We start from the raw sequence: 25658 nt of genomic DNA, 5'->3' as shown, positions 1-25658 counted from the left end.
GGTAGGCAAGTTAAGCGGGAGTCCGTCTGGAAGGGAGGATGGATGGTAAGTGAAAGACAGACAGACAGACAGGGAGTGAATGAGCGAGCGGTGTTCACCTACTTTTAAAACTCAATGCTCAGTACTCCATACTGTATGTAGCGTACACAGAGTATCATAGGTACAATACAATCTGTATGTTTATACGTCAATTGACGCTTCAGATCCTGTTCTGTTATCTTTTGATGATTTAATTTTTTTTTTTTTTTTTTTTTTTTTTTTTTTTTTTTTTTTTGCGTGGTGGCGGTGGCGGTCACGTTCGAATTTCCTGCTGGAACTAGTAATAGTAATGGTGATGAATGGTAATAGTAATAGCAATCTCACCCACCAACCAACCAAGCGAGCACTTTTCTCTTCGAAGAGTTCGTTCGTCTGGACTCTGGAAAGGTTGGCTTACTGGCTGGCCACGTTACTCAGCCTGATTTTTTTTTTTTTTTTTTTTTTTTTTTTATGATTGGGCTTTGTTTGGTCTTGGTAGTACGTAGGTAGGGCTTTGATAATACCTACCGGTACCTATCGAAGACGCTAAGGCTAATTAATGCATAGGTACAGTAGCATATCCAATAGAAATGTGAAAAGGGGTGGAAGGGGGTGAGGGAAAGCCGTACTAGCTTAGCGTGTTAGCGCCCTGTTCTTCCCATTTATTACTGTAGCAAGTCCTGTGGTGGCCTTAGGCCACCAGGCTACTATAAGTGGCACAGACTACTTGAGAGGGTATATAGCAGCCTCACGTTGCTTTGAGCTTCCAACAAGAACAACTACCTTGCTCCATCATCTCTTATTTCCTTATATTGTCTAGTCCCGTCTGGTAATATCTGCCTTCGTTGCAGCCTAACTTCCGGAGAAAGTCGCCGTCGTCCGACCTCGTTCCTCATCCCCGCCGCTAATATTATAGTAAAGCTATGTATTCCTTCGTACTTACTTTTTTAATATCTATGTCCCCGTCCGCAGAACCTTAATGTAATCAGGCACTTTTGACCCTTTTCCTTCTTTCTCTATTTCTTTCTTTTTGTCTAACAAGTGAACATTCTCAAGTACACAGTGACTAACAGCTTTCGCAGATAGTAGTCTGAAATTTTTTTATTTTTTTGTCTGATTGATGTCTGATATCTCTTTGCGAAGAGGCGCGTTGCGATGGAACCAAACACGAGCTTGGCCTGACCTTTTTTTTTTCGTGCTGGTCGAGTTCTCGAGTTCGAGGAGGAACGGGGAGTGGGAGAGAAGGGGAAGAGGATGAGGAGGGAGAAGAAAGGGGGGAGGGAGATGAGGATATATAATTTCAGACGAAGCTGAAAGAGTACGGAAAGGAACGAAGAGGCTGAAGAGGAGAGTCGTTAGGAGCATACGGAAGGTGTGAGATAGTGTGATTCGTTCAGCCTTGGCGGGAGTGGAAGTGGAAGGGGAACTTGTCACAGCGTTATCACGTGGTGAAGATGGAATGAGAAGTAGGGTAGGTATTTGGGAATTGAGAATACCGGTAGGTAGGATAGGAGATATGCGTATATACGAGGTAGGTTAACTTGCGGTTAATACCTACGCCGTATATGTTTACTTTTTTGTTTTCCATTATTCAGTTTAATACTCCGTGAGTTTGATTAAAGGTAATCTTGATACTTCGTTAAAGTATCCTCGCTATATACAGTAAAATACTACTAGTAGTACGTACTAGTATTGATCGTTAATCTGGCCCCGCAAGGCTGGCTCCCCGCCCCTGTTGTGCGCATTTTCTACTTCGTATGCATCAGTCTTGGCGTCCTCGATATATCCAATGGTGTCCTCGATGTGTATATTAAAGCCCTTTTGGTATTTTTAGGCGAGAGACGAGCTCCGTATAAGATGGGAGATTGAGAGCTGGGGTTTTCAGCCTACTTGGGGGTCCACGTTCTTGGCCTATTATTCACCGGGGAGTGGGGGGGCTTTAGAATTCAATATTCCCGGGTTCGAAGATGGGTGATGGATGATGAGTGGGCACAAGAGTCGGCCTGGGCCGTGATGGACTTGAGAGAAAGGATAGAGAGAGGGCAGAGAGGTTTTTCGGCTCTGCTCGTTAGCGTCCGAGATGTTGTTGATTTGATACGGAGATATCCCGTGGTCATGATTTAGTCATCTGATTTGTAACGAATGGTTCTCTTGGCTCCCGATCGAGAAATCGAGAAAGCATTTTACTGTATTCATTGGATACTTTTGTTTTTCTTCAGAATCTGCAACATGATGTCGACGTTGATGACATACAGTACCTTGGGCGATCCCGCCTTAGCAGGATGGATGGGCGAATGGTAAGCGCCCAACCAAGGCCCGGAAGTGCCCTCCGGAAGACAGGGCTCCTTGCCGAAAAAAAAAAAGAAAGAATGTAGACGAAGTGTGAGCTTCTTTCTGTCCGAAGGGTACCAAGCATCAAGCATCGACTAACTCGGCAGGGGAGAGACTCCGAGAGAGGAGGGGGGCACTTGGGCAACTTTTTTTCTCATTTGTTGTTGCTGCTGCTAGTATGATCCGAGTGCTGGGACATAAATACTTACAGAATACGGACAGTCCCGGCCGACCGCTCTCTCCCTCTCCCATCAGCATACATGCCAGAGTTCGTTCGAACGGTCCAGAGTCTAACGGCTCGTGAGGAGGTACGGTAGGATATTGGAGACCTGTGGGCTGGCTGTCCTGTCCGGGAACTGGTGTCATGTTCGCTGCAGATCTTCCTGGGCCGGGCTGTGGGCTGGCTGATCGATGACACCCGGCGCGGCCAATACTTCACACATACTACTGTACGTACATACTCATCGCAGATGCCGAGATGAAACCGTGTTGCGTGCAAGCCACGATCGGTAGGATGGCTCTGTTGCCGCCGGCATGGAAATGACATGGGAAAGATAGCCGAGTTTGTATGTACCAAGTACGGCACTAGCTACTCTAGCCGAACTCTTCTTTCAACGCCCTCGTGTTGCGCGCGACACATCATCACCCTGATCCATTCTGTCGAGAAGTTGCAAAGATAAATCAAACGCCCAGCGCCTCCAGCCAGCTACGTGGTACGTACGGATCAAGAGCACCAAGACGGGAGGTTAAGCGCAGCAGCTGCAGCAAGCAATCACGGTGGCTGCAGCTCGGGTCCCTCCCTATAAGCTGTCCTGTCAGATCGAGGGCTCTCTGCTTTGGGAAGCACTTGCATATTCCTCCTACCTACCTACCACTGCGATCAAGTCATCCATCCTGCTATCCTGCCTCTCGTCCGGCCCTGAGGTGCTCATCCGCCCACATCGCGTGTTGGATCGGGGGTTTAGCGAGGGCCCCTTGCGAACGATCCATGGCGGTCAATAATTGCTTTTTTTTTGCTATTCCATCGAGGAGAGTCAGCCTCGCCCTGATTCAGATCCTCATTCATCGATTATTCGTTTATTATCCCCGTACACATTCGATCTCTACTTCGGAATTGCTTCTTTCCTTCCCCAGGGGGCCCCAGGGGGGTATTCAAGAATGCGTCGGGGTCACTGCGGTGGGCAACGTTGGACCCATATCAGCCATGCGTGGTACAGATTTGCGCCACCCAAACCTGCCATATATTCTGTCCAATTCAATTCGAATCAAACAGACGTGGAGGCCGGTGGATGATCGATGTCCGACGTTCATCACGTACCCTACATCCAGATCCAGATCCAGAGCCAGAGCCAGACCTGAGTCTTGGTCACCGCTCAAGCTACAGCAAACCATCACTTTCTCAGAGCAGGAGCATGCCACTTACCCTTCTCAGGGTGGCCAAGATCTGCTACTACTTGAAGCATGTCTTTCTCCACTCTTCTCCGATCTATCACTTTTCCTTCTCGCATACATGGTCTCTGTAGACGGAGACGTCTCCGGCAAATCCACCCGTGGCCGCGACGATGCTACCTCATAAATAGCCCTCCCCAAGCTTCCAGAGCTGCGTAGTCTACGATCGTTGGTGATTGTGTCGGTTTCATATCACAACCCTTTCTCTTCCGCGTCATCATTTCCCTATATTTTCGAGAAGAAAGGCTTCCATTCCATTAAATAGCCCGACTACAGATCAAGATGCCCGAAGTCTTACCCGGGAACCTGACCGGTCTCTATTACATTTCTCTCGGAAATTTACCGTGGAATCTCACTTGGAGACAGCTGAAGGACTTTGCACGGAATCGACAGCCGGACGGTAGCTGCATCGCCATCGAGCATGCACACGTCTATGCCGACCAGACGGGGGGGTGGGTAAGCGTCCGGGGCAAAGAACACTACCTGCGAGCCATGGGTAAGTAAGGACCCAAATCAATCGTGGGAGTACGTGTTGCCGACCACAGAAACAGATCATTTGAGCTATGCCGAGATTGGTGGCCAGAGGAACGGACGCGTTCTCCTGCCGCACTGCGTCAACGAGACCAGCTCTTTCATGCTGCGGAGTGACAACGACAGTAGTCCATCCTCGACAGGCAATCGTCTGCAACAACAACAACAACAACAACAACAACCGACTGCCGCACCCTCACCCTTTCCTGTGCCGACACAGGCTCAACACCCGCAGCCAAACTCCATGCCGCACACACAAATGGTACAGCAACATCCGACCGAGCCCAGTCTGGGGCCGCAGAACTTCAATAACGTAAGTCGCCGGTCGTCGGTCGTCGGCTCTTGTGACACTCTCGGCTATGTTTGACGACGAGTTTCCTGGCTGACCAACCTCAGTGGCTCCTCCCACAGCCGGCAGCAAACTACGCTCCGATGTCTCCTACGTTCTCCGATTCGTTCTATCAGCTACCATCTCCCCACAGCACCTCCAACACTTCCTTCGATGGACTGATCCCGTCCGAATATACCACATATCACTCCTCGGCGTTGATGTTCCCCAGCAACCTCGCCACCTCTCTTCTTGTCCGACCGTTCTCCAGCCCGGTCTATATGGTACCGCAGCAGCTCCCACTGTCATACCAGCACCAGCACCAGCCCAGTCCCATATCCATGCCATCTCCCGCAGGTGCAGGATACACCCCACGAACCAGCCCTCCCTTGACTTCGATCCCATCCCCAACCCCTCCTTCCCAGGCGGTCAGAACCATCAGAACAGAAGCCCGCAAGATCGTCATCAAGGGACTGCCTCTCCACACCACGCAACACGAGCTACAGGAGCTTCTCAGCCGAGTATCATCGACGCCCAGCGCGAGCTCGAGCTCGAGCCCCTGCTCCCGTCATCACCAGCGGCCACCCAAGGGCACCACCCACTACCACCTCCAGACCCTGGAGATGGCCAAGCACTCCGACGGCCGACCCAAAGGTCTCGCGTTCGCCGTCTTCGAGTCGCACTACACGGCCAAGAAGGCCATCGAGTACCTGAACAGCCGCACGTGGCAGAACAAGCAGCTGACCGCGCGCTTCGCCAAAGAAGGCTACGTCGAGCCCAGCCGCGGCTGCCCGCCGGCGAACCGCTCCCGCCACCAAGCCCCAAGCGGCGCAAGCGCAAGCCCCGAGAATTCTTCTTTCCGAGGGGACCAGAGAGGCAGGGGCGGGGCCACGGCAGCTGAACGGCGCCGCCTAGTCGATGGGCAGGGACATGATCGTCGTGATGGAGGTGAGGATGAGAAGGGGGAGCCGGGCACGCAGGAACAACAACAGCAAAGACAACAACCGGCTGCAGAGGCAGACTTCGACGCACGGTTCTCCAGTCTCGACATCGGTATCGACTACCGAGACGGCGTGGCGCCGTCGTCATCTTCCTCGTCCTCTTCCTCTTCCTCGTCCCTCTGCTCCGCTGCTTCATCGTCCGCAAGGGACCACAGCGTGCCGAGTCTGGGCAGTCTGAGTAGCGAGGGCGAGAAGGAGCGCGGGAGGAGGATGCGCGGCAACGACGTGCGCCGGAACACGCCGCTGGTGGTGGATGGGAGCTCGCCGGGTAAGCGACACCGGTAGACTATGTATACGTAAAGGCAGGTAGCTGGCCAGCTGACTTGAGATGGGTATCTTTTTTTTCTTCTCTTTCTCTTCCTTTGCCTTTCTAAATTTTCATTACCAAAAGCGAGACTTGGCTGGGCGTAAACGTATTGCTAGCTTGTTTGGTTCACTTCCTAGGTGCTTGGGGGCTGGTTGTTGGGTTGTTTTGAGTTGATCTGATTTGATTTCCCTTGAGTAACACATTGTATTGCCCTTATTTGCCTCGAGTAACAAATTGTATTATTATTATTTTTAACTTTCAATTTATCTCCATACCTAATTTGATTTTCGTAAAGCCAACCGCCCAGCTGTTCCCGTCTCGCATTATTCAATACTTATTACACGACGCCACTATGCGATGGCAGGGCCCTGGGCCAGACAAACCAGTCAGTCGGTTCCCCTTTAGCGAGGTCAGGAAAACAATACGAATCCGTCCATGCTCTGACATATATTATTCGTATATCTAATTATCACTGACTATTTATTATAATTATTTTTTTAAAAAAAAAAATCGCCGAGATGACCCCGATCGCTAAACGCCAAACTCAATTCCGACATGATTAAAGGGGCCTAGGCATGGCCCGCAAAGAGATCCGTCTTCACCGTCTGGCTCCCTTCATCCCCCAACACCACCTTCGCAATCACGCCCGTCGTCTGTACCACGGTCGCCGACCCGTCGAACAGCGTGTACTCGCCCGCCGTGCCCATGGCCTTCATCTCGACCGTCACGTTGGCGATCCGCGGGGCCAGCGACCCCGGCTGGGGCGTCGGCACGTAGAGCATGCCCTGCACGTTGCCAATGCCGCTGTCCATCATGGAGGTCAGGGCGGCGGCTCGCAGCGTGACGGTCCCGGTCGCGTTCTCGACGCGCGACTGCATGGGCAGCACGAACAGGCGGTCGTTGACCGGGTACGACATGTCCTCGAAGTCCATCGAGGCGGCGGTCCCGGCCTCAAAGTCGCCCATGCTGCTGTTAAAGGCCCAGTAGGTGGTGGTGCCGAAGAGGGACGTGCCGTTGCCGCTCGGCTCGTCCGTCGTCTCGGGATCGGACTGGGTGCCGTCGGCAGTCTTCATGTGGTAGGTGACGCTTTCACGGGGCGCGGTGCTGTCGTTCGAGGCGGCGAGGGCGCGGATGAGGCCAGCCATCGTTACTTCGCCGTCGGGCGTGATATCAAGGCAGATGTTCATGGCTTTCCAGGGCATGGGCATCACAGGCGGGGAGAGGGTGACGGCCCGCGGCACCACGTCGATCATCTGCTGCATGACCTTGTTGCAGCGGTCTTGGAAGGCGGCGGGCGCGCTCATGCTCTGCACCGTGGCGTTACCGTCGGACGTGTAGAGGCGCAGGTCGGAGCGGCTGGCTACGGCGTCCGTGGTGATGAGCGGGCCGCCGCGGCTGCCGGTGTTGTTAAGGTACTCGTTGATGTTTCCCGCGTCGAAGTTGGAGGGCGTGGAGTCAAATGAGACGCCGCCATCAAGACTGTGAATATGGGTCAGTCGCCGAATGTGCAACAGGTAGGGAAACGACGCGGAGCGGAGTGTGGCTTACTTGGTAGGTGTCACAGTGCTCGCGGGAACTGGATATTGTCATTCACGGTTAGTTTTATCTGTGTATGTGTGTAGGGCTGCAACCAGGGAAAAAGAGGGAGAGAGGGAGAGAGGCGTACTGATATCCGGGAAATTCACACTACGGACGCCCCCGAGTGTGTGGCCACACGCACTAAGAAAGAATACTTCAGCATAAAATTCTGGTCTCGGACACGACGGAACGGGTTATTGACTACTCACGTCAGAGCGATGGTATCCGAGGGAGAGAATCCAGCCGCGCCGAACCGGGCCAAGGTCTCGGGGAGGCCTGTTAAAGGTGTTGGAACTCCAGACGGGCCTGCTGCCATGGCGTCGATTCTGCCCGCCTTGGGCTGCATGCCCGGAGCAGTGCCTGCGCATTCGGCAACGGCCACGACGACACCCTATCCACGGTCAATATCCGAAATCAGGGCTTCGAGATGAGCACATACCAAGGCAATGTGGTCAGCCATGCTGAAATAGGCCGTCGTCGTCTTGGGAGCTTGGTCAGCATCCTGTCTCTAGATCATGTCCCTGGGGAGAAGAGATACATACCGGTGCGAAGAATTTGATAGTATCATTAATAAAGACGCCTTTATTCTCCTGGCGATCTGTCTCGTATGCAACCGAACCATCGAGGCCACTATAAGTTCGTCAGATCAGACTCCTCAGAACACCACCGCAACATGCCCTCCCTCCGCGTGGGGGAAGATCTCGCTTACCCCATTCCCGTAGCCACATCCCCCGTGACAAAGTCGTGGAAGGCAACCCGAACCCACTCAGCCGCCGTGATCTCCCTGCGGTTCTGCGCATCGGGCTGGAAGCCGACGTAGTTCGAGCAGGGATTCACTGCGGCGACGAAGGGGCTGTTGTTCATCCCGGCGTTGTCAACGAGGTGGTGCTCCATCTCCTCCATCATGTCGCGGAGCTCGATGCCATTGATGCTCTGGGCAACGGCGGATCCGAGAAGTTGAACGAGGGACAGGCGAACGACGGTCGAGAGAGCTACTGAATGACGCATCTTCTTTTCTCTCTTTTTTCTTTTCCCCTCTTGTAATTGCGATGTTTTTTTTGGATGTCTGAAGAGAAAAAGCGAATGGATTTCGTGATAGATAGGGAATTATTTTTGGTATTCTGCGGCGACGCAGACCGTTTTAATAGGAACTCCAGGTTCACCAACAGTGAGGCTTTCAACCTCTATGGATTTGCGACTCGAATCTTTGTAATCTCCGCGCACCGTGATGGCTCGACGGGGAGCGTTGCATGTCGGTGTGACATGTTAGCAATGAGACGATGGTCCTCCGCTCGTGGGGTGCCAGTTGCAGCAGCACCGGGAACGTCAGTGAGCTCGCCAAACCAAACATCTCTTCTCCCCCCCATGGCGCTCCCAAAAACAAAAGGCCCTCGATTTTTAACTGGTGGGCGTGCTGGAAATCGGCTGTGCTATTCGTTGCTTGGACCCGGGGAGGCTTTGACATCTTTTGCAAACCACTGCTAGCCTGGTATCATGTACCAGGTATCAGCTGTATCAGTATCATCCGAGTCCTAGCACAGCACAGCACAGCCGCTGAGAGAGAGCGGGTGGTAGAGTATGGACGAGAAAGGATTTGAGGTCTGTGAAGTTGAAGTTTGAAGAATACGAGTTGAGAAATGAGAGACGGGGAAATCCTAGGGTCTGACCTGAGTGGCAAAAACTTGGAGACGTCGGGGCCGCAGCTCGCTTAATTTTTTTATCGCTACAGTAGTTGCACCTATTTTTCAATTCTCTGTTCTCTTCCGTCCGCCATCCATCTTCCGTATCCTACGGTATCGCATCTCGGCATCTCGGCATCGCGAAGATCGTCACATATTACGTTCTGCAACGAAACGATGAAACGGCATCATTGGAGGCACCGAAATCGCCGCCTTGAATATCGCCTCGAGCACCTCGATGAGCAAAGTGTGCTTCGGCGGGTTCGCATCCGGCATGACAATATCTTTAATCAGCTTATCTGAGACCAAATAAAATTAGAGAATTATATAAGAACAAGTGCTCACACGAAAAACTCGCATCCGTGACCGCAGGTATCGAAACCAGTCATCTTATTGTCTATACTATCGCCGTAAATAGAGGCTTTTTTTCACATTTGTAGGCTTTTCGACTTTTTGCAGAAGGGTGAGAAGAGGCAGGAGTCCACACTGCAATCATCTTGGGTATAAGGGCTTTCTACGCAGTTGACAAACCTGGGGCCGTGGCAGAGCTTAAGAAATCCTTCGCGTGCACTGCGCTTCTGTATTAGGTACATGTGCAGTCGCGACTGCAAATGTAGCTGCGGCGAGGAAAGCGCTGATGAATAGCATATTGATAGATTGATAGAGAAGGGACTGTTGTTTCAAGAAATTGATAAAATGATTTTGAATAATAACGAGAGAAAAAATGGTGTCCGACGGTATGAACTGACAAACAAAGGTACTTCTTCCACTTCGCAGAAATACGGCGGTGTAGTTGTAAGTTTATCAAAAGCTTGTAAGTTAAACTGACTGTAACCGAGTGCCCGCAGGTTCATAGTCAGCGCACTGACTATTAAATCTAAACTCAGATCTATCATTTCGCCTCGTCGGAGATAGAATTGATGTATTATTTCTTCCCTTTTCTTTCTCGTATCAATTCGTTCTAAAGTCAAGTTACTTAGAAGTTCGTTGACCTATAAGTCCTATAAGGAGATAATTCTAATATTAATTGTAATTAAAATCAGCGGTGCTATTAAAAGCCTTGCCTCAGTATCAGGCTGCCCTTGGCTGTACGGCGGTCAAGTGCTATACAAGTAGCGTAGAATCTGGTTTAAACAAGTCCTTGGCAAGGCGTGCGCGGTAGGACGGGCAACGGCGAGAAGTGGCCGATGGGCAGGAAATGATGTCTTAGAAATGCTAAGTATCACAATCTTTGGCTTCGAACAGCCAAAATGAATAGCTTTAACGCTTATTTGCATTTTGATATGCTGATATATTTCTTTTCAACATCTTAAACAAACTGTGTCGAATAGATAAACAGCTTTTACTATTTTTCTTATATTTATTAAAGACTTTGTATATGCGTTTGAGCCTCTCAACAAAGCTAGCGCCCAAGATACTCGCTTTCGGTCTCACGACGTTGGATTCTGCTCGCTGAGTAATCCTTTTTCTCGCTTCTCTATCTTGCTGGCCCTATCGCCTAAGGCTTGCTAAGGACTCATTTAAACCAGATTCTACAGTATTACCTGTATCAACAGAGGAGTGTGAGAGAGACGGATTTATCTAATTTGAGCAGCATCGTCGAAATGCTCCGAGACTGACGTTTAAAGCTGATTTCTAAACAACAATAATAACATACAGTGTAACTATAATGTCATTTGAGCTCCTATTCCGGTCCGCAACCTTTTTTAATAAGCATTTTTCTCTAGCTTCCTACGACCTTCTGTTACGGTATCAGCGAACGCTATTCCGTAAGGGCAGGTCACGAGGCCTAGGGCAGGTATAGGTTATACGGTACTTCGTAACCTCTGGTTTCCGTCTTAGCAGGCCTGCTTATAAGACCTCCTTTTTGTATTTGATTCTCCTTTCTTTTCTACGTCTTTCTTTCTTACTATAGAGAGTACTCTTAAGTCATAATATAATATTGCTTTTGATAGCCGTAGTAGAAAGAAAGAAAGACCAACTTCGATTCGCTAAGAAGCATTATATTTACTTCGTTGCCTGTCTGAAGTGTGCAAAGTTTATCGTGAAAATCGTGTTTCATACGTCCAGAGTCCGGCTCTACGTATGCGGATGATGGTAGTGCAGTAAAACGAAACGAAGGGGGGATATCACTCACTCACTCACCCGTGGCACGTGCCTCCTGGTTCCAAATTCTAGGAGTGGATTCAATTACAACTAATAGTCAGTGCACTGACTTTGTAATCTGCGGGCTCTCGGTCACAACCCGCAGGTTACAAAGTCAAGACCGAGAGCCCGCAGGTTACAAAGTCAGTGCACTGACTATTATTATTGTTAGATGCTTCCTCTTTTCTGATGGCAAAATGTCCGCTAGGCGGGGGTTCCGGACTGTGTATTTTCCGCCTCCGGGAATGTTCACCGCTACCGTACATCTCTTGATTCCCCAGATTCCAGAGCTACGGGATGAGCTCAGAAGCTCTCTTCAGTCGTTGATAACCCTCGATGAAATGTGGGAACCTTCACAGCTGAGATCTCTCAATCGGGGCTGCTCTATCTGTTCATATATATCGACCTCTCTTCTCTCTCTCTCTCTCTCTCTCTCTCTCTCTCTCTCTCTCTCTCTCTCGGTGCAACTGATAATCCATCACGATCGATCCAGCATCAATTTTCTTACAGGCGGCGTACATCACCAGATCGCCGCCCTCTTCACCTCCCTCATCTTCGTCTTCTTACACTTCTCCCTCTTCGTACAGCATATCTATCTATCTGCCTTGTTAATCTTTCCCTTCAGTGTTTCCATTTTCTCTCTCTAGCACTAAGTGTGATATGTAAGAGGGTCTTCAGTACTCCTCGAACACTAGTGCTCACAGACGGAATACACACAGAACGAAGACGGCCAAGGGATAGGGTGAAGTGTAAATACTAAATATCAGGGCTTTGTGGTCATGGATTCCACAGATTTTCAAATCAATCAACGACTCCAGGAGTGCATCTACTGGTTTTACAGTTTTTTAAGTTTCACGTTTTCGAAGGGCCCCAAAAGCTGTGAGGTCAACCCCCCACTATCACTTTTGAGTCCTAAAAAAGCAACGTCAACCAAACACAAAAAGGAATAAATAGCATCGTGAAAAACTGCAAAAATTCTCTCGAAACCCGTGTACCGATGTACGAGGTTCTAGATATCAAACCTAACTAAATAGGTTTTTCGTTCCCGGATCCCGGGGGCCCAATCGATCCCGTCCAGTTTGATCTAAAGACGGCTTGCCTACCAAGCCATCCCGCCTGCTGGATGTCAGATATTTTGTATTTGAGTACTATATACATGCGTCGGAAATATTTCGGCAAAAGGTCTGGGATAGTATAGTATAGTTAGTACACACGAGTCACATGAGGCTCTGATGATGAACTGCACCTTCCGTTTTTGATAACCAGACGGCTCAAGTTCATGGCATCAAATCGCCGGATTCTTTATTTCTTTGCTTTTTTCTTTTCTTACGGAGTTCTTCTAGTCGAGCATCTGATTCAAACATCCGCGACCTCCACTCAGTCTCATTATGTCCGCGCATAGCTTCCCTGGGCAGATGCGGCGCAGAATCATCATCGCCACCGTCCTGTTGACCGCCATCACCATGGTCTGGAAATCGTCAGCTTTCTCATCGGACTCTAGCATGGTCATCAAAGTCCCGAAGCTCCTCGGTACCGTCTCGCTGCCGCAGCGCTTCGGATCGACGTCGGACCTCTCTTATCTTGCTCCGCATATCAAAAGCTCCTCTTTCACCTACGCCCACCGCAGTATACGTACGAGATATGTCTCTGGGGAGCGATCGAGCTTGTCACAGATCCCAGAGCCTCTGCTGGGAGCACCTTACGTACTCTCCAACAACAACCTGACCGCCTTGCGGATCGATAACCCTTCGGTGCTCACACTCGAGGTTCCGAAAACTCCACAGGTCGATACGTCCATTCTTTCCTTCGGCATCGCAACTAAGCTTGCTCGCCTCGAACAGGCACTTGCTCAGTTAGAGTACTGGCTTCCCGCTTCAGGTGCGCAGCTGCACGTCTCGATTCCGGGTTCTTCGTGGCCATCCTTCGCCTCCGAGTCCCTTACCACGGAGCAGCTCTACCAGCATGCCAAAATCAACATGACCCTGCACATGGACGACAAGCCGTTCGCAAAGGCCTACTTCGGTCTGATCAAGACTCTGTACGAAGCCCGAGCGCCCAATACGCAATGGCTTGTATTGATAGACGATGACACTTTCTTACCCTCGCTACCGTACCTCGTACATCACCTCCAGTCGAGTTACGATGTGAGCCAACAAGCGCTGGTGGCAGCGCTGTCAGATAACTTCAATCAGGTCCGTGCGTACGGACTCATGCCTTTTGGCGGCGGTGGAATCTTCATATCAATGCCTCTCGCGGAATTTCTTGTGCAGAAGGAAGTCTGGGACAAATGTCTGGAGAATCCAAAAACAGAGGGAGATCAAATAGTGCATGACTGCTTGAACGGCCATTCTATCATCCGTCCTGCCCATGATGCCGGGCTACAACAGATGGATATACATGGTGACCCATCAGGCTACTTTGAAAGTGGCAGACGGCTACTCACCATCCATCACTGGAAGTCATGGTACCACGTGGATATCCCACTTTCGATCAATGTCTCGAAAGCCTGCGGTTTCGAATGTCTGTTCCAGCGATGGTCCTTTACCGACAACATTGTTCTGAGCAACGGATACAGCGTGGTTGAGTATCCTAGTGGATTCGGTGGGTTGCAACTGAGTGAGGTGGAACTTACCTGGGATGGCGAGTGGAAAGATTATATTCACCATATGGGCCCTTTACGAGCACGCTTGGACCGGGAGAAGAAGAGATCTGCGAGACTTGTCGAGAGCAGTGTCTTGGATGGGATAGGTGTCAGACAGATCTATGTCGATAAAGCGGAGAATATGAATGGAGAGATGGACCGAGTTGTGGAACTACTGTGGTTGTTTTGAGCCTTGGAACCCATTTCAATGTGGCAGTGGCGGAGTGATCGGTTGGTAACAGATGGAGCTGGCTCTATTTAATACCAAGGGAGTTAATAAAGGAATCTTCAGATGGGTTTGCTGGTATGCTAGCACTAATTCTCCAGAGGTACTAGGCATTGTTCCCGCGCATTCTACAATCTATCAGCTCTCCTCGCAATCGCGGGATGGGAAAACCAAATGATATACACGCTAGCTATGCTAAACTATGCAGGGCAGATATGAATATCTAATAATAACTATTGAAGTCGGGACCAATGCAACAAAGACTATCGAGTCTACCATCATACCTCTTGTCAGATTTCATACTCACCAAGAACGCCATACCCTTCCGATCCATGTCATACTCTGTCATCACAACCCCTTGAGGATCTCATCTCATCCCCTCACATACCTTCCCATGCCGGGGACCGGAGCCATCATCAGCTCCACCATTGCAAGATCCAGTTCAAGATTCTCCTCATCCTCCATTCCCGGCTCAGAGGTCGTAGCGAGGCCAAAGCCAGCCGAGTCGACGCTCCAGGGCTCAAAGGGGACCAGGTCAGGAGCACAGGTTGTGTCTGGGGCAGGCAGGGTCCCGTCCTGGAAGTAGGACCTGATGGTGCTGGCCGTGCATCTTGACGGGGTGGAAAGAGTGGTGTGCTTTTTTTGGGTAAGGGGGCTTGTAGTTAGTAGATTGTGCAAGGAAAGTGGATTGAGTCGAGGAATGAGAAAGAGAAGTTCGAGGAATGGGAAGGGAAGGGAAAGGAGGGGAGGGGGAAAGGAAGGGTGTTGACATACGCCGTAGGAGTCCTGGATCATGACTACCGAGCCTGGGAAGCCGGCTGCGTTGGCGAGGGCACTTCGTAAGGGGGTGACGTTGTCGGCGGTGTTGGCTATGAAGAGGATCGGGTGGGAGGTGTTGGCTTCGAAGGGACCTTTGGCCTTTTTGTCAGTAGGTGTATTTCATCTTTTCCTTCTCTTCCTCTTCATTTTTTCCTTTCTCTTCTTTTTTTGGGAGAGGGAGGCGGTTGCGTCCATATGAGAGAAGGGAGGAGATGTCAAATAAGTACGTACCACTGAACCTCCACTTTGCTTTAACCTGCCAACCCACGCAACCCATGACCAAACTCGCCATACTCGCTCCCGCGGCGGCGCTGAGTCTAACTAGCTTATCGACATAAGTCACCAAGTCGTCTACGCCACCTTGCACTGGATCCAAGTCTGCGCAGAGGATAGCTTTGGAGGCATCTGCACTCCCTGCTCCTTCAGGGTCTCCTGGCGTCGGGTTCTCCGGCTCCGTTGGGATGGTACTTTCGAGCCGGTCATAACAGCGGGAAGGTTCTTCGGCGCCTTGACTCGTCAGATTGACGAAGGGTCTCCCGTCTCCGGACTCCAGCGCGAGGAGCGTGGATGCTAGACTCGGGAAGATCAGCAGCGGCTGGTAGAGCGCGGACGAGATGAGTCGCCGGAGTCCGCTGTACGAGACGATCTCCGGCCTCGGAAACCGGGGGGGCGAGGCCGGGACGATCACCGGGTGTTTCTTGATATCCTCCAGCAGGAGCTCCAGCCGGGCCTCGATGGCCGCCGGGCTCTCGGCGTAGAAATCGCACCGGTCCGGCCCGGCCCGGTGGCAGAAGACGTAGAAGGCGTCCATGACCCTATCCGTGTCGGTCAGGAAGTGCGTCGACTGGCCAGACACGTAGTCCCGGGCGTCGACGTTCCCGTCGTTGACCATACGGCCGACGCGTTCCGGGAACATGCTCGCGAAGGTCACGCCGAGGAAGGTGCCGTAGCTGAAGCCCCAGTACTTCAGCTTCGGCTTCGCCTCACCCGCGGGCGCGAGCTTCTCGACCATGTGCAGCATGTCCCGCGCGACGGGCGCCGTGTTGACGTAGGCGCCCACGTCTGAGATCTGGGAGAAGCACTGCTGGGAGAATGCGGTGGCGTACGCGTAGGCGTCGTAGATCACGCCTGGGTGGGCGTCTAGCACGGGCGGCTCAAGAAGGTCCCAGAGGTAGGGGCTGGGAGATGGGGAGCTGGCGCTCGCGTTCCAGCAGGAGACCTGGGGGGTCGTGAAGCCGACGCCGCGGGGGTCGAAGGATACTATGTCCTGTGCCGGATTTTCAGTACTTGCTTGGAGGGAAGAGAATGGAGATGGGATGGATGGGGGTTGCCAACGTGGTTTTTCCCGATGATGGATTGGTAGTAGGGAGCTAGATGCCTGACGAACCAGACGCCGGATCCGCCGGGGCCCCCGGGGTTGATGAAGACGGGTCCAGCGTAGGATGTCAGATCTGTGGCGTTGTATCTGATGATAGCGATGGTGGCCCTCCGCGGGTCTGACGGGTCTAGCCAATCGAGCGGGACCTGGTGAGGGTCAGATATTTTGTGTTCTGTTTACTTTCTGGCGAAAAATAAGGGGAGGGGTATTCACTTCTAAGCGAGCACAGTCGTTATTCCCACCGTAACATCGATACCAAACGATCTCGCTTGATGACGCGATCTATCTCCAATCAATCAATCAGTCTTTCTCTCTCTCTCTCTCTCTCTCTTCACCCACAACAAGCTCGCTCGGTAACTACTCCAGCGAAAAAAGATGCCCCCCCCCCCCTTTTCTTCAAAATAAAAACCCACCTCGCTCCATCTTCTCCACTCCGCACCACCACCACTACTTCTTCCTCTTCTTCCGCCCGTCCTCCCCTCTTCCAGCTCCATCAACCGCATCGTCGCCATGCTCCGGCTATACAGCCACAGAGCGACCACCGCCACCGTCGCGACCACGAGTTTCCCCGGGTGCCACTTCCTCGGCGACTTCGAGCCCGGCTTCGTGGTACTGTTCCGAGGACTCCGGTCACGCGTGCCGTCTCGAGCTGAGGGCTCGCTGCTGCCACCGCCGCTGCTGCTCGTGAGCAGCAGCGGCCGGGTTTCTTCCGGATCCATGATGGTTATGGTTATGGTTATGGTTATGATGGTGACGATGATGGTGACGATGATGGTTGGTGTGATTCCTTTCCTTACCTTACCTTACCTTACCTTCTTTACCGCATCGTCGTCGTCGTCGTCGTCGTCGTCGTCGTCTGATCGTCTTTCGCAAAGATTTCAAGACGAGAAAGGAGAGCGGGAGAAACGCTGTGGAAAGGATTCGTTTTTTTTTTTTTTTTTAGCTCTCTTTCGGTTTCTGAGTTGGGCGGAGCAGCGAAATGTATGTGATGCCGAGGAGGCGGGCTGGCTGGCTGGCTGCTACGTACTACGGTACGTACTTAAGTAATGAGTACCTAGGTACAGTTACTACTTACTATCTTTCTTATCGCTTCAGGGGTCATGTGTTATGCGTTGTAGCGAAAGTATAATTTGGCGGTAACTGTACAGTAGTTACAAAGGCTTCCTACAGGGCTTTCATCAATGAACCTACCTAATTGTAGTTATACGGAGTAGTAGGTAGTTGCATAATAATCCAGCCGTGAAAATGAATCTAGCAGCCCAGCAAAGAAATGTTGTGGAGGTACCGTACTCACTCCTATTAAGTCTACCCAATTTTTTTAATTTTTTTTTATCTCTGGGTGGTCAGCAGTCAGCAGCAGGCATTACCTACCTAGTTTTCAATGGGGCGAGACGGACAGGCAGGGGGATCTCTGCATGATACGGTCGGTATGCTTCGAGTCGTCGATACGAAGTACTACCGGTACGTACCTATGGTACTGCAACCTTCTCTGCATTCCCAGCTCGGTGCAAACATTCTGCGGATGGATTGATCTGTGTTTGGCTGGTAGAGCCTTGTGATAAGTATGAATTCAAGATACTTTAGGCTGATCGAGAGAGAGATGAGTGATCTCGCGAGTTGAGTGGAGAGTCGAGGGGCTTGCTGGCTGGCTGGCTGGTCTGATATGGATAAGAGAGCGAGAAACAAAAAGCTCGGCCACGCGATCGCTATATAGGTACATAATACTCTGTGATAGGGAGAGCTGGCGCCGTGATATCAATTCGGGATCTTATTGTAATACGGTATATACCGCGTCGGCGATTAGAGAAAAAAGTATTGAGCTTTGCTAGGTCGAGGACGAGGACGATCAAGGTGAAGGCAGCCGGTTCACATACACTAAGTACTACATTGATGGTATTATAGAAAGCGATTATCTACTCCGCATATCTTCTTTTTCTCCTACCGGTGGTGTTTGGTCTTGAATAGTAATCATTGGGTAGCAGGTACGTATTTGCAAAATCATCCAGACTCAGCGTTGGAACTGCTCACACTCCGCTCCTGTCCCTCAATCCAAACACCGCTCTTGCCACCTTCCTTTCTCACAACCCTCAACCCTTCAACGCGCATCCCTTTATCAACGGCCTTACACATATCGTACACCGTCAGCGCCGCCAGGCTAGCCGCAGTCAGCGCTTCCATCTCCACGCCCGTCTTGCCATCGCATTGGACCGTGGCGGTGATTTCGACTCTCCCAAACGCCACATCGGTCTCTCGGCGTTGATTGGAAGATGGAGAAGAAGGGGGATTGGAACAGGATCGGGTGGGTGAAGTTGAGGTGGAGGGAGAGGTGGGTGTGGAGGAAGAGGGCGGAGTGTGGAACGGGTAGGCGTCACCTTGGCCAGTTCCTTGCCAGGGAACGCTACTCCTCTCTTGCTTTTCCTTCTCTATTACGCCCACATCCTCCTCCCCTTTCTCAACATTCTCTTCCTTAAAAACCTCCAGCTCGACACCAACATGCGTAATCGCAATCGGATGACACAGCGGTACAAGCTCGCTCGTCCTCTTGGCGGCCATGATCCCCGCTATCCTAGCTACAGAGAGCACGTCGCCCTTCTTCATCTTGTTGGCAAGAATGAGCGGTATGGCAACGGAGTTCGAGAAGTGGAGCGTGCAAGCGGCGGTCGCGAGACGGGTTGTTGACGACTTGTGAGAGATAGGGACCATGTAGGCGGTGCCGGAGGGGGTGAGGTGCGTGAGTTTGGGGGGATCCCGAGTTGGTGGAGCGGTAGGAGAAGTAAAAGGGGCTTTGGTGAATGTGGAGGAGAAGCGAGGCTGGCTCGTTAATTGGGCGGGAGAGAAAAGATGTGTTGGAATCCGTGACCACGGTGAAGCACAGCTTCGAGTAGGGTTGCTGGTCTTCACAGATGCGTGTGAAGATTGTCTTGAAGCATGTGTTGGATTCGAGTCACCTGGGACACGATTAATGAAGGGCTCAAGATACAGGATGTCGTAAGATCATCCATTCATGTACATGGTTACATACACTCATCCATGTCGGGCATACCTCACAGAATCGCCTGCTCAAGCAGTCGCAGATCCTCATATGTGAAATTTGGACGTGTAGATGGGAGGCCTACCCACCTATCAAGATCATCGGCCTGTTCTTCATATTCTCCAGCTCGCCCATGCCAGCATGCTTCTCCTTCTTGCCCTTCACCGCAAGTCCAATCACATCCAGCAGTTCTCTCTCGTGTTCCGTGCCTCCCAGTGGGTCTATTACCGTAGAGAGCCCTTGCTGTCTGTCCATCTCGATTTGCTTCATCGCCTCCAACGCCGATTCATCGATAGGGTTGCCGTTATTTGATTTTCGAAGTATATCCCGTAGCGAGATCTCCGCATTTCCAAAGAGACAAACTTTGAGGTTCCCGTCACTGGTAATTCGCAGCCTATTGCAGCTCCCGCAAAAGTTATGCGTCATACTCGTAATGAAGCCCATCCTGCCCACGAACCCCGGAATCTCATACGTCTTACTTGTATCATTCTTGTGATCCTGCACCTTTCGCAGCGCGGGATACTTCTCGCGTATCATATCCAGCATCTCCTTGTAACTCAGCATCTTACCCTTACTCCATTTGTTCCCGTCAAACGGCATGTACTCTATGAAGCGGACTTCAATGTCTTGTTCCCGGCCGAGCTCGACGAAAGGGATGATCTCGCGCTCATTCAAGCCGCGCATCACGACGCAATTGACCTTGAGCTTGATGCCAGCGCCGACCTTATTCAGTTCAAGGATGCGGGAGATGCTTTTCATGACAGCTTCGAAGCCTTTGCGGCGGGTCATGATTTGGAACTGCCAGGGGTCGAGAGTGTCGAGGGAGAGATTGACGCCGGTGAGGCCTGCTTCGACCATGCTGTCAAGCTTTCGGTGAAGGGAAATGCCATTGGTTGTCAGACAGAGCTCTCTGAGTCCTTGGGATCGTAGAGAGCCGATTCGATGCATAAGTGGGAGGATGTCTCGCCGGACTGTGGGCTCGCCGCCTGTCAAGCGGATCTTGGTGACGCCTTGGGAGACGAAGGTCGAGGACAAAAGGAAGATCTCGGGGGTCGTCAGAAGATGCTGGGGAGGTGATTGAGGTACACCTTCCTCGGGCATACAGTACAGACAGCGGAGGTTGCATTTTTCTGTTATGGAAATCCGCAAGTAGTCGTGTTGACGCTGAAAGGTGTCGGTGAGGAAGGCAGAGAAGGGTTTGGCGGCTCTGAGGGCTCTGAGGGCTTCTCTTCTGGGTTGGACTGGAGTTTCGAGAGGGCCATCACGGAGGAGGTGACGAGGGTATTCCTGGATTGCTGAAGCTACAGAGGCAACTCCCCTTCTTGAAGCTCCTCCAAGTAATCTAGATCCGGATTTCTTGTTGATGTGGCGGGAGGGGTTTGCGGTCCGAAGGGAGATTTTAGCCATCGTTTTTGCTGGCTTTGATTATGTAGAAAATTATGTTATGTAGAAAAGAAGCAAAACATCTCGAAAGATTTTTTCGGGTCATGAGAAATGGGACAGTTACCTTGGGAGTGGGTGGTTAAAGGAACACACGAGATGTTCGTAGTATGGATAGATGTATTCCGTCCATGTAGTGGGGGGATTAAGTATTACCCGCAGCCGCATCTCCTCTTATCGCTTGCTTATTTACTTATCGCTGTTTGCTTATCGCCGTTTGCTTATCGCCGCCCCCGGTCCGACGCAGATGTGGCTCCCTCTGGGCCTCGGGGAAAGTAAACAATGCAATCAATCACCCTGAAGACCGTCGACGACATGGAACCACGAATGCGGTTCTCCCGCTCATTCAAGTGTAGGACCTTCTCGTAAGCGAACTTCTTACTGTATCTAACATATCTGCAATTACCAGCATCCACCCAATCCCTCCCGAGCCCAGACGGCGCATACATCGCCACGATTCTCCCTTCTAAGCTCAGCATCCGGTGTACGCGCTCGTTGGACATCACACGCGTTGTGTCGCTCCCTGCCGAGCTGGCAGCATCGGTCTCATGGTTCCTGTGGTCTGCGTCCTCGGCACGAATACTCTTGGCCTCTCCAGACAATATCCGGGTGTATTCAAGCCTCGACTCCCAGTTTTCTGCTACTCTCACGAACCCGACATCCGGAACGACAAAGGCTACACATGTGGCATTCGGAGCGGACGACAACGAGATCTGTGTTTTCTCGGACTTTGGAATCAAGATGTTGATCTTCAATTTGGTGACTTCCAAGTCAGTGGAGATCCATTCGCCCAAATTTTACCATCCAGGCTCTGCTCCGAAGGGACTGTCATATCGACCTGGGACTGGAAACCTGGCGCTTCTGACGAGGTGTGGTGGGAAGGATGTCATCAGCATCCATTCGCGAGGGGCTCTAGATGTGACGAGGTCTTGGTGGCCGGAGACTGTTGATGCGCAAGGAATTCAATGGAGCGCTGATGGGAGGTGGCTCGTGGTCTGGGAATCTGCATCGCAAGGCCATCGACTGCTGGTTTACACTGCAGATGGGCATCTGTTCAAGGCCTGGAATGGCCCGATGCCGATGTCAGAGGAGGATGTTGACCTTACGCTGGGTGCTGGAATCAAGCTGTTTCACTGGGGATGTAATGGGCAGCATATGGCTGTTGGGGATTACACAGATAGAGTGACGATCTTGTCTGCTCCTTCGTTCTCGGAGAGCATGATCATTACCCACACAGCGGATGTGAAGCCGACGGGATCTCTCCAGGTGAGCAGAACTGGCCTTACCGAGGGACTTTGCTGACATCACAGATCTGGCAAGAAAAAATCACCCCGTCGCCGAATGGCTTCTCGCGCGAATTCGTCGCAGCAACACAAACGGTGTGCCCCCCGACATCCGCGTCAAGCCCCCCGAACAGCATCGAAGCCAAAACGGGCACGAACCTCCTGTCTCTCGATCACTCCGGCACACTGTTGGCAACGCGAACAGAGAACATGCCGACAACCATCTGGATATGGGATATTGGATCACGCATACTCCGCGCCGTCATGATCCTACATGTACCCATCGCCAAAGCCAGTTGGCACCCCTCCATCCCCGAAGTCTTGATGATCAGATGCGAAGGCGACGAAGCGCGCGGCCTCGTACACGTCTGGGAACCTTCCTGGACACAGCCCAGAATCATCGACTTCGCCCTACACATCCCCGGCGGAAAGCTCATTGGCAAGACGATCTGTCGGTGGCTGAACGCCGGCGGTGCCAGCGCAGCAATGTTCTTTAGTGATTCTCAAGATTTTATATTGGCCTGCCTACCGGACTCGGACGACGAGGAACCTCCATGGGAGGCTGGGTCGCGAGGCAATAGTGTCTGTGATCAGCAAGGTGAGAGCCCGTTGCTCCTTGTACCTGCAGAGAATGAGAGAGGCCGCGTCGCGATTGATAGTCTGATTGAGGACGAGGGGGAGACGTTCATGAGTGGTGGCAGCGAGGAGGTGGAAGATACGTTTCAGTTCCGCAAATTCGTGGCGCCTGGGTTGAACGGTTAACCGTGAACCGTTAACTATTAACTGTCAACCATCAACCGTGAACCGTGAACCGTTAACTATTAACTGTCAACCGTCAACCGTTAACCGTCAACCGTGAACCGTGCTAAATTGGACTCGAGCTGGTATACCCTACAGCAACAATTGATGACGAAGAACAAGGCGAGGGCGGTGGAAGGCGGCGAATCTTCCTCAAGCCACCCTGGTACTCAGCCACTCTCTCTTGGCGTTGAAGATCTCGGGTCGGATGAAGCACTCCCAAGGTGCAAGGTCGGCGGGTACGCGAGAGTGGGTGTAAACAGACCACGAGAGCATAAATAAATGGATTTTGGGGGAGGGGGGTTTCTTCTTGGGTCTGGCAAGTGTTTGTTTGGAAGATGGGTCGTGCTCAGAAAACCTATTCGTAAAATATACTACTGGAGTAGGTACCGTAGTACCTAGTACTATGTCGGCGCAGCCTTTGGTACGTACGAATCAGCTCCCGTACGAATCAGCTCCCGCACGAATCAAGCTCCCGTACGAATCAAAAGCTCCCGTGACGCGTTCTGACCCTGACCGGCAGAAACACACCTTACCCAAAATAGACCTGACCGCCTGCCTCTCCTGGTCCGTCGCCTACTGGCTTCTTGGGGTACATGGGGTAGTGTAGCTTGATCCGGGTAAGCTGGGTAGCTAAACCTTCCCTCCCGCCTCCACTACTCGGCATCTTCCGTATATCTACATCTTCCTATAAGTCTGAGCTCACATCACCCATCCATCACACAGCTCATGCCATTGCATTCTTGCATTTCAATCCACCTTCGACAGCTCGGCTCAGTTGATCGTGTTGGTCGACCCAGTAATCTACAGCGCACTTGCAGTCACGGATCGTCACACTGCCTTCCTTCTTCCTCTTGTCTTGCGCAAACCAACTCCAACAACCAACAACAATGGCAGCAGCAGTAGCAGCAGCAGCAGCGTCCCTCAACATGGACTCTCTCACAAAAAACGCCTCCTCGACCCTGTCCTCCATCACCGCCCACCCCTTCTACCCGCTCGAGGTCGAGATTGCCGCCTACCTGGCCAACGAGATGACCATGGAGATGCTGCTCGGCATCTTTACGGCGGGCATCGCGACCATCATCCTGGGCACGCGGTTTGTGGTCGATCGGGCGCACCCGATGCTACCCACGAAGGAGAAGCTTGCCATTTGGTGGTTTGTGATTTGTATGTTGTCTGCTGCTCTCCCAGTCTTGGAGCACTTGATCCCAGTGGTGATACGCTGGGTGGGCAAATGGGAAGCTGGAGCACAGGCGCATGGTTGGGGAGCTCATTGGCCAATGGAGAGTTTCTGCTGACAGAGGACTTCGCAGCTGGCACAATCCACCTTTTCTTCGAAGGATACTTTTCCTTAAACCATAGGACAATGGGACCAGCGCAAGACCTGTTCGGGCAGCTGTGGAAGGAATATGCGCTCTCGGATTCGAGATACTTAACTTCGGACCCCTTTGTGCTCTGCATGGAGACTGTCACGGCTGTACGTCCCGTGTCCATTCCAATCTCCCCCACCCCCGTCAAGTGCTGACCAAGAGGTGAACAGTTCACCTGGGGCCCCATGTGCGGCGTCATTGCCTACATGATTACCGCCTCACATCCGCTCCGCCACCCCCTCCAAATCATCGTTTGCGTTGGCCAAATGTACGGGCTCGTTCTGTATTACGCTACCGCCATGTTCGACCACTACTACAGGGCAGCTACGTACAGTCGCCCGGAGTTCTTGTACTTCTGGGTATACTTTTTTGCTGTCAACTTTATCTGGATGGTTATTCCCGGATGTACGTAGCCCTTACCATGCATGTGTTTCTCGATGTGGTATGGTACTGATGCGCAATAGTGCTGCTGATCGACAGCGTCCGAACTATTGCTCGCATCACAGCTGCATTTGATAAGGTGGCCAAGAGCCTCGCGAAGGTGAATGGCAACGTGAAGGGGTCGAAGAAGGAGATATGATGTTGGACGGTGTGGCGGACGCATACAAAATCTACACTTGCTAGTTAGGTGAAGGATCAGACCGAGCACACGGAGCGCGAGCGATGCATTTCTGGAGCCTCCGTGGGCTTGATAAATATAGATGCGTATTTTTGGAGATACCAAGAGCGAGAGAAACAGAACGGTAAGATTTCTGTGGGGAGGGGAAGCCGGTTCAAGATATCGATGGCTTGTGTCCTTAGAGTATTGAGTGGCTGTCTGGTGCCTAATTAAATAGAAGCTCTTAGACGTTGAGCTTCCTTCTTATTGACTCGGCTTTTATATCTTCCTCGGTTGATAGCGAGTAAGTAAATGGTTTACTCTGCGTTCCCATTGCGTTGTAGAGGACGAGCGAGCGAGCGGCTGTATATAGGAGTTTGGCTCTAGGCTGTGTTGCGAAGGGATTGTATGGAGGGTTGGTTATAGATAATGCTGAGGATGGAGGGCTGGGACAGATGTCCGAGAGTTCGTCTATCCGCTGGCTATTGAAGCAATGTGGTATAATTGTGAGGTGGCCCGCGAGAAATTGGATTTTTTAATGTTCGCTCGGTATATCTTCGGTACCAGGTAGGTGGCTCGTGTCGATCTTGTAGATGCACCTATTCCTCTTTTAGATGGCCCTTTGGGACCTCCACCAAACATCGTGAGCCCCGATGCTGTGCATGCAGAATTGAACAAACCAACAAAATATGAAAAAAAAACTGTGC

At 51.6% G+C, this 25658-nt stretch overlaps 7 protein-coding genes across 8 annotated transcripts; 4 read left to right on the top strand and 3 right to left on the bottom strand.

The window, feature by feature from the left end:
• Nucleotides 1-4080: 4080 nt before the first annotated feature.
• Nucleotides 4081-5943, top strand: L3040_007315 (uncharacterized protein; the record flags this gene model as incomplete). Its single annotated transcript, XM_066156232.1, has 3 exons — nucleotides 4081-4294; nucleotides 4350-4642; nucleotides 4726-5943. 3 exons carry the CDS (start codon nucleotides 4081-4083, stop codon nucleotides 5941-5943), a joined length of 1725 nt encoding a protein of 574 aa, XP_066011033.1.
• A 591-nt stretch (nucleotides 5944-6534) lies between these two features.
• On the bottom strand, nucleotides 6535-8551 carry L3040_007314 (uncharacterized protein; the record flags this gene model as incomplete). The annotated part of the gene is made up of 7 exons (XM_007288815.2): nucleotides 6535-7444; nucleotides 7514-7541; nucleotides 7632-7684; nucleotides 7753-7934; nucleotides 7983-8024; nucleotides 8086-8173; nucleotides 8253-8551. The coding sequence occupies 7 exons, from the start codon at nucleotides 8549-8551 to the stop codon at nucleotides 6535-6537; spliced, it is 1602 nt and encodes a 533-aa protein (XP_007288877.2).
• Nucleotides 8552-12755: 4204 nt separating this feature from the next.
• Nucleotides 12756-14198, top strand: L3040_007313 (uncharacterized protein; the record flags this gene model as incomplete). The annotated part of the gene is made up of 1 exon (XM_007288814.2): nucleotides 12756-14198. One exon carries the CDS (start codon nucleotides 12756-12758, stop codon nucleotides 14196-14198), a length of 1443 nt encoding a protein of 480 aa, XP_007288876.2.
• Nucleotides 14199-14606: 408 nt separating this feature from the next.
• Nucleotides 14607-17150, bottom strand: L3040_007312 (uncharacterized protein; the record flags this gene model as incomplete). Its single annotated transcript, XM_066156231.1, has 6 exons — nucleotides 14607-14870; nucleotides 15009-15145; nucleotides 15285-16320; nucleotides 16389-16577; nucleotides 16645-16713; nucleotides 16845-17150. 6 exons carry the CDS (start codon nucleotides 17148-17150, stop codon nucleotides 14607-14609), a joined length of 2001 nt encoding a protein of 666 aa, XP_066011032.1.
• Nucleotides 17151-18429: 1279 nt separating this feature from the next.
• Nucleotides 18430-20869, bottom strand: L3040_007311 (uncharacterized protein; the record flags this gene model as incomplete). Of its 2 annotated transcripts, none has more annotated exons than XM_007288812.2 (2): nucleotides 18430-19379; nucleotides 19552-20869. In XM_007288812.2, the coding sequence occupies 2 exons, from the start codon at nucleotides 20867-20869 to the stop codon at nucleotides 18430-18432; spliced, it is 2268 nt and encodes a 755-aa protein (XP_007288874.2). The 2 variants fall into 2 exon arrangements, with proteins under 2 accessions (XP_007288874.2, XP_066011031.1); XM_066156230.1 differs by lacking the exon at nucleotides 19552-20869 and adding an exon at nucleotides 19454-19463.
• A 315-nt stretch (nucleotides 20870-21184) lies between these two features.
• On the top strand, nucleotides 21185-22947 carry L3040_007310 (uncharacterized protein; the record flags this gene model as incomplete). The annotated part of the gene is made up of 3 exons (XM_007288811.2): nucleotides 21185-21254; nucleotides 21312-22168; nucleotides 22213-22947. The coding sequence occupies 3 exons, from the start codon at nucleotides 21185-21187 to the stop codon at nucleotides 22945-22947; spliced, it is 1662 nt and encodes a 553-aa protein (XP_007288873.2).
• A 965-nt stretch (nucleotides 22948-23912) lies between these two features.
• L3040_007309 (uncharacterized protein) lies at nucleotides 23913-24933 on the top strand (the record flags this gene model as incomplete). Its single annotated transcript, XM_066156229.1, has 4 exons — nucleotides 23913-24150; nucleotides 24297-24460; nucleotides 24524-24758; nucleotides 24818-24933. 4 exons carry the CDS (start codon nucleotides 23913-23915, stop codon nucleotides 24931-24933), a joined length of 753 nt encoding a protein of 250 aa, XP_066011030.1.
• Nucleotides 24934-25658: the final 725 nt, after the last annotated feature.

This window comes from Drepanopeziza brunnea, assembly GCF_022702325.1.
Source record: "Drepanopeziza brunnea f. sp. 'multigermtubi' strain 214-2 chromosome Unknown ctg12, whole genome shotgun sequence".
Classification (NCBI taxonomy): Eukaryota; Fungi; Ascomycota; class Leotiomycetes; order Helotiales; family Drepanopezizaceae; genus Drepanopeziza; species Drepanopeziza brunnea.
The sequence above is the reverse complement of the archived record's forward strand: the minus strand, read 5'-3'. Positions and strand labels throughout refer to the sequence as shown.